Source organism: Daktulosphaira vitifoliae, unplaced genomic scaffold, assembly GCF_025091365.1.
Source record: "Daktulosphaira vitifoliae isolate Bord-2020 unplaced genomic scaffold, ASM2509136v1 Scaffold_1, whole genome shotgun sequence".
NCBI classification, from domain to species: Eukaryota; Metazoa; Arthropoda; class Insecta; order Hemiptera; family Phylloxeridae; genus Daktulosphaira; species Daktulosphaira vitifoliae.
Window position 1 is genome coordinate 84750059 of NW_026099572.1, and position 8363 is coordinate 84758421.

Below are 8363 nucleotides of genomic sequence, written 5' to 3' on the forward strand. Positions count from 1 at the left end.
TGATTGAAGTTTGTGTTCAACTAATTAATGGAAAACTATAGAAAACATTATCTTAGTAACCAATGGTGTGTGCGTAATTCATAATTAATGGTATACTTTCTTAATGACCCGACGAAATCTTGGCGGTGGCATCCCTTTGTACTCTCATAAAACGCTATAGACGTAGTTTGGTTTTTATTTATTAAATACGTCTTTTGGTGATTTACTATTTTCAAGTGTGGGGATAATGGATGCTATAACGATAATAAATCATCCAGAGACACCTCATTAATACTGTAGCCATTGGTTATCATCCAGTGATATTACCGTTGTATAACATAAACCTCATGATCAATGCCATAGTGAAATGTAAAACGTTGATTACAAACGGCAGCATGTGGTTCAGATAACATTAATGTGAACAGTTGATTAAAATACAACCTCGAACATTAGTGATAGCTAAAAAAAAAAAAATAAATTTACTATCAAACCAATCGACGATTTAGCTATTGATAATTTTAAAACGTTAGTTTCAACTCAGTCATTACTATCGATAGACCGCGTATCATTCAAAACATAATCTCGCTTGCAATTGGTATAATATTAAAGTCGTTGTTCACATTGATTCAAAGAGGAATTGCGGCGATGATGTTAGCCATTCAACTTGACATGGTAACAATAATCGACTTGCTTCTACATTTACTAAAAACGTCACTGCATTTGACGGCGAAAAACCATCGCCATACCGGTCGAGGATTTCACGATTTGAGTGTTTTCGACACATGAAATAACCAAACTTCTTTATTTATTCGTTTGGGTTTCATATGCTGGGTTGTCATTGATCTAATGTATCAGCGGATTAAAAGCATACGTCGTTTAGAATTATTTTGCCGTGGTTTTGAACATAACGATTCAATTTTACTATTACAAATTGTTTAGCCTATTGTTGGCACTTTTTTTAATAAATAAAACTATAAGCCAACGAATTTCGAAAATTTTAGGAAAAGTTTATATTATAAAATATTCCCTTCCCGAATCACCGAGCTGTAACTCTAATATGGTATTTTATTGCCCACCATAAAAGTTTAAGTGCTTCGAAGTAGTTTTTCGCTGTATTTATAAACCGTTTTCCCATTATAGAGAAGAGCAATAGTGTTCTAGCCGCTTAGAGGCACGTCTAACCTCCATTTTGTAAAACTCAACTGATGTACAAATACAACTAGCTCAGCACTTAGCAGTAATGCGATCACTTGACTCTAATACTGTCAAAACTAATCTGTGAAAATTTTCATCACAGTATCACCTGTGGTAATTATATTTTTAAATATAAAATATACGTTTTTAAGCAAAGTATGATTGGAAAAAGAAAGAATGACATATACTCACAACTAAAACGATAATTAAAGAAAAATCCCGAGGCAAGTAAAATAAATTTAGAACCCTATAACATCAAAATTTAAAAGTTTTATCTGATATAACTAAGTTTTAAATTATTTATAAATAGAAAACAAATTAAAAATATATATTGAATATAAAACTTTTACGACTTTTATTTTTATTTTTTTTATTTTTAATAAATTGGCAATAGTTTTGTTGTTTTAGTGAACACGTGTCTAAATTTTTTAAAAGGAACTTCATGGACAACATTTTAAATTATAATTACTATAATTAAATGGTTTTAAGCCTTACAGTCTTCTAATTAACCTATTAATTTAATTAATAGTAATAGCCTTACAGTGTAAAGGGATTATTGAAATTTTATTTTTTATAAAAAAAATGTTTACCAATAAGAAATATTCTGTCAATTATTTACCTATATTCCGTTAAATGAACTAAATTAATTATGTAATATTAACCAAAGTGATACTTTTAATAAGATTTTATGAAATAAATTAAAACATTTTATGAAAATGTTTGAGGTGTATGTTTTTTTAATCGCATAACTATTATATTAATAGTATTTAAAATTTTACCAACTGTTATATATTATCTCAATAAATGTATTAATCTTAACCTGCATTATGCCTATATTAAGTTAACTCTTTGAAGTCAATTTAATCAAGTTGATAAAATTGATACTTTGACTCAATTAAAGAGTTTTAAATTTTACAAATGTAATTTATATGTTTATAGATTATTAGTTACATTTATTTCTCAAATATATATTTTACAAGGTCTACAATTTAGCCTCATTCACTCTTATAGTTAATGTGCCATTAAAACTCAGCTAGTTAATAATTTCATAAAATGTACTATACCAATAGTTTTTTTTACTAAATATGTCGTAGTTATGAACTAATGAATGAAACATTTATAAGTGTTTATATTATATTATTATATTTTTATTAGCAACCTTATATTGACTGTATTAACAGAAAATATAATTTATAATATATATAAATAATTTTTTAAGATTACAATATCACAATAATTCCAATTTATATTATTCCATTAGTTGGTTTACGTTTAGTATTAAACAATTTTTTATCATAGCAATTATATTTATTAAATTTTACAAATCAAAGTCTGTACATAAATTTTAAATAGTAATATTTTCATTAAAAAAAACTCAAAAAATTTTGAGGACTTGGGATGAATAAAAAATAAAACAATACAAAAATAGTATGTCTTTGGTAAAATTATAGTTAAGTACAGCTGATATATTTACCGAATTTAAATAGAAAAAAATTTAGGATGATATGATAACAATAAAATATTAATTTATTTATAATTTTATGTACAATTTATCGGGTGTTTGATTGTAATAAACCCATAATTAATCATTTTCGAATCATTACTGAAATTTATACGTAACAATAATTATTTTTCCCATTTAATTATAATTAAGCAGGAATTTGGATTAAGTTGTATTAGGCTGGTATGGATAAAATACTTGGAAGCCACTGTAATAATTATAATTATAGTATGACTATTGTTCCTCGTCATCCTATTCTTTAACCGTTTGTTTACTTTTTTAAACACGTTGTATCGTCACAAAAAATAAAACAAGTAATTATATTATTGCTTTTAATAAATAATAATTGTTTGTACGATAACAACAATGGAATTATACATGATTCTAGCAGTTCTCTCCGGATGGTCATAAAGTTTCTCGTGAAAGTTTAACAGAAGTACTTGAACGGGTGTCAATGACAATAAAAAGGACCTGTGTTTAAAAAGCCTACACACCAACTGACCCTACGATGGTTTGTTTGGGACTTTTGTAAGCTTTATGACCTAACTAAAGCGAAGACAAGGTGATGAAATTATCCAATAATGTTGTTATGTAATTATTATTTCAATTAAAAACGTGTGAAGTAATTTAAATTTGTGTTTGCTTAAATAAAAAAAGAAATGCCGCAACAGTTTTTAGTAAAAAATTTAATTTTAAACTCGCAAATAAAAATTCACGATAAAAAAAAAAACATCTTATGGACAATCGATGGTCGAGTGATTGTTAAAGTATAGTGTCTCAGCAGGTATAAAAGAGGTGAATTCAAACAGAAACATCAGATGCCGTTCTTTCAGCTGACGGGTAAATAAATCAAAGCGTTAAAAGGAAAAAAGTGACGATGATTTAAAAATCTGAGTGTTTTCTATTTCTTGTCTTGTTTTTTTTTCATCTCCAATGTTCTCATCGTTTTCCCTTGATGACAACGAATAAACTAAACCACCAAGGTTGCTTTAAAGGCGTATTTTTTCCTAATTCTACTGATGTATTGATAACAAAAAGAGGAGTAGTGATGAGAAGCCAAATACAGCGTTATGAACTTGATCCCATTGCATTTTCGTTCCTTTCGTGGCACTTTTATAGTACACTCAACTAGTCACCACTTTTCGTAGCTGTCGAAAAAGTAAAATATGTGTAACTCTGAACACAGAGGGTGTCACCCTATCTAACACAATGATCAGAGTAGGGACCAGGGGTGAATCGCATGGTATGATAATTATGTCGTACGGTACTCTATCACGGTATCTCAAAATTCGCAGATAAAATTGATTTTACCACCAGACCGGAAATTGTTGGAATGTTTCCAATATAAAATAGGAAGGAAAGACTGGGAAACAGGCAATTGGTCGGAGATTTAGATCAAAGCACAAAGAAAATAGATTTTCAACAAATATACCACGTGAAATGTTTGTTTAGGACGACAAATCAGAGGTATTTCAAAGGCTGTTAGGAACAAAAAGGTTTTTCTAGACGTCAATGATGACCAACATAGAACAATATTTATGTCTATTGTTTGACTGAAAAACTAAAATAGTGCATACTCCAAACGACGATTTTTTATATACAATGGCTTCTCGAAAATGGATTTTTAAAGTTGAGTGAAGGAAATTAAGAGATATTCGAAATTTAATGAATTTACTTATGTAGTGTAAATATTTTTAGTTCGTGTATATTTTTTGTTAAAATATAATCTGTATCATATTGGTAAATAATTCAGCTTTACTTAAACAAATTTATGCCTTGTGAAAAAAGCAGACATAAAACATTTACATTTTGGAATGGTAGAACAATACTATAAAACGGCCTGTATACGATTTTAATTTCTAATTTTAGTAAAAATAATATAGTAATTTTTACAAAATACTTTAAACAAATTTCATTCTGTTTACTTAATTTTGCTTAATAATAACAATAACAACAACAACCGTGATTGAGATCACACATCGGTTCCACATCCTTCTTGGTAACCTTCATCTGGCGATCCCTTGTTTAGTGCTCTCTTAAGCGCACTAAGTGGTGGCATTACCTGCACCCCGTGTTTCCACACCCTAAGACTGGCAGCTTTCGGATCCACCGTGACAGTAGGTGATACTATTGGTTGAAATTGAGGAGGTGGTAATGGAGGAGACCTCTCGATAATTGGAGTTCGATCATTACACGCAACTGACATAGTAGTCGTTGAGTCTGACGAAGCCCAAAAACTAGGTGAATATAAACCACCATCATCATCAGTAGCTCGATGATATTCACCACTTCCAGATCTGGGCCTTTGGCGCTTTAGCTGTTGTTGTTGCTGCTGCTGCTGTTGTGATGGAGCGTCGGCTATTAGATCTGGGTTAGATGGTTGACTGTGGTATAGAACCGATCTACCACCAGTCGAGTCTATAACACTACCGCCAAAACCCGCTTCATAGTGGTCAGTAGTGAACGCTAACTCGGTAAGTTTTGGCCGACGTGATAATGTCGCGACTAATTCAGTTACATGAGGAGTAGGCAGTGATTGATTAGTGGCCATAGGATGACTGGTAGTGTCTAAAGAACCTTGTTGTTTAACCGCTTTAACAGCGGTACCATTTGGTGTAGCAGTAGCCACGGTCATAATTGGTTGTCTATGTTTGCCGTCAGCGGAAGATGCTGATGGCGGCAGTCTCTTAATACGCACCAAAAGGTAAACGATTACCAATAAAATTGTGACAATCAGAAATACCAAAAATACACTCAGTCCAGCCACCTGGCCATTAGCTAGAAAAGCTAGTCCACCCAGTCTAGTAACAACTAATGTAAAATTGGCTTCTGCTCGGCCTGCTCGGTTTTCAGCTACGCATAGGAACAGGCCGGAATCTGAAGGTTGCACATTGGTTAATACCAGCAAACTATGTCCTGGTCCTCGCTCAGTCATAAACACTCTTTGAAATGGACCAAAAGCTGAATTGTTAGCAAGTGGTCGTCCGTTCCAATACCATGACACTTTTGCTTCTGGTATTGAATGTACACGACATGATACAGATGCATTATCACCAGTTGCTGCCTCTACAGTAGGGTCCTCGTGTTGAATGTGTGGCTGACATGCAAAATCATCTACGTTCAAAGAAGAAAATGTCTTGTTAGCTACATGTCCAGGACCCGTAGAACACGAAGGATCAACAAAGGTTGGAATATTATTTTTAGTCAGCCACATTTTGACTGACCTCATATTACAATCACAGTGCCACGGATTCTCTTGTAGTTCTACACCTTGTACCTTGTTCAGTGTATCTATAGTACTGGCCATGAGTTCAGTAAGACGATTGTTACCAAGTTTTAAGTTTTCCAATCGCTGAATACCAACAAATGCAGTAGCTGCTACTGTGCGAAGCTCACATCCAGACAAGTCTAAGACAACTAGACCAGCACAATGGCGAAACGCGTCGTGGTCTAATTTTTGTATGGGATTTTTCGCCAGTGATAATTCTCTAAGTAGTGGTACATTTTGAAAGGTCGCTGACGGCACGGAAGTTAACATGTTCTTAGAAAGATCGAGTTCTATTAAATTTTTTAGACCATGAAGTGCTTGAATATCAATTTGTCCAATTCGACAACTGCTCATGTAAACTCTTTGTAAGTTTAACAACCCGGCCCGGTAAAATGTGTCGGCAGACAGTATTTGAAAGTTGTTACCAGACACATCAAGAACTTGAGTGGCTCCATCAATATCATCCGGGATAGTGATCAATGATTTATTTTTGCACTCGACGCTTTGCTTTCCACCTTTCCATTTACACGAACAAACTTCCTGACAGGTGTCAACCAAAGATGTCACGGTCGTAAACATAACGACAACAACCGTCAGGTATAATATAATTTTCTTAGGCATTGTGGTGGCAGCCGATTTATGCAATACCACGTTTACTGCCGTTTATGCTATACCGACCATCATGATCGACACCACCACCGCCACCACCGTGGTCGTAGTTACCACGGTGGTGAATAAAAGCGGTATCGACATGCATCGCGGGTTTAATCAATTGCAATTTCTAAAAAAATAAAACCTTAAATTATAATTGTCAAAATCACTTAAACAAATACCGATAAGCACATATTATTTAAACACTCGCGTACGGTTATAAAACAACAAATACTCGATTCGGGTTACGATATGAAATACACGTATACATAGAACTCACTACAGTGCGATTGGCGAATAAGAAAAACAATGACGACAACATCCGACGGTCGACAAGCACCGACTGAAGGATAGACCGGACGAGCAGTAGCGTGTATATTATGCTATTGTCGGCGCTACCACCAACGAGGCGGATGATGTAGCGCTGTTAGGTGGCCGACCGGTAAAACACTACCATAGCAGACTTTGTCGCCCTTAGAAGCCCTTAACGAACAACAGTAAGTCCACTATTGATGTAATAAAATCATATAAATAAATGGAACTTCATTTTAATAATAGATACTAGTAGAAAATTTCAATTTTTTATATATTTAATAATAAATATTTCCAAAGTATCTAGAATTAACTAAAATAAAATATCAATGATATGCTATTTTGGTATATTAACTTATTTAAATCATCAAGTTATTTAATTCAATTAGATAAAGAGGTAATTCCTGCAACAATATGTACGCAAGTTTAATATTTAAACAAGTAAATAATCAACTAAAAATGGAAGAAAGCATATTTTTTATTAATAAAAAAATTAATATTTACACTTGAAAGACAGATTAAAGAAATTATTTTCTATGGTACTTTTTTTATTTTTTATAGTAACGTTTTAATTATCATTTTGTAAAAAATACCTAGAATTTGGTTATGTAGTTTGTAGTTGTGTGCAGTAATATATGCGGTATGTGTACTAAATAAAAAGTAATGAGAGAAAATTAATTATTTCCCTTCATTATACTAACTGATTTTTATAAATATTAAAATTATTTTACATAATAAGCTTTGGAATTATAAAAAAACTATAATGATAAAAAAATAATGTTTTCAAAATAAATAGTTTTAGTATTGCGATTCCATATTTTTAAATGTTGAATAACGATTTTTTTTCTATAATTCACTGTTGTTGTTTAATGATGGTGTTGTATATTAAAGCACATCATCACTAACTTATGAATAAGTTATAGTATGAATGATTCTATATAATAATACATGTCAACAAAATTTAAAAAAAATGTATTCTCTAAAATATTTGTATGATTTCTATAAGAACTTCAACGCAGATTCCGAATTGTCAGATTTTTTTATCATACCTTATTTTTTAAATAATTACTAATTAGTTTTTAAGTGAGAATCATAAACAAAAATATTTTTTAACTTTCTCAAATTAATTTTATGATTTTAGCTTCAATGCGAAGCTGAGAAGGTATTAATTTTACTATGATGTGTTTTTTATTTTTCAAAATGACAACTTTTTCAACTTAACTTTTGAAAGCATTCTGGAAATACTGACACTTTAATATATTTTAAATTATAGGTTATGTAATATACTTTATTATAGAAAAAATAAATTTTGGATTTTATTTTGTTTTCCTGGTGAAAACAAATGTGCTGGGTTTTTTTAATAATAAATTTACTCAATTTTGTACTATTCCATCAAAATTAACCGATTTTTTGGATCTTTATAATTGAGTTTGAGTGTCTTTTAAAAAGTAAGTTGAA

At 31.3% G+C, this 8363-nt stretch overlaps 1 protein-coding gene across 1 annotated transcript; it reads right to left on the minus strand.

Moving 5' to 3' along the window:
- Positions 1 to 3569: 3569 nt before the first annotated feature.
- Positions 3570 to 6944, minus strand: LOC126894541 (leucine-rich repeat-containing protein 24-like). The gene has a single exon (XM_050665626.1). The coding sequence runs from the start codon at positions 6561 to 6563 to the stop codon at positions 4647 to 4649; it is 1917 nt and encodes a 638-aa protein (XP_050521583.1). The 5' UTR covers positions 6564 to 6944; the 3' UTR covers positions 3570 to 4646.
- Between the last annotated feature and the right edge of the window lie 1419 nt (positions 6945 to 8363).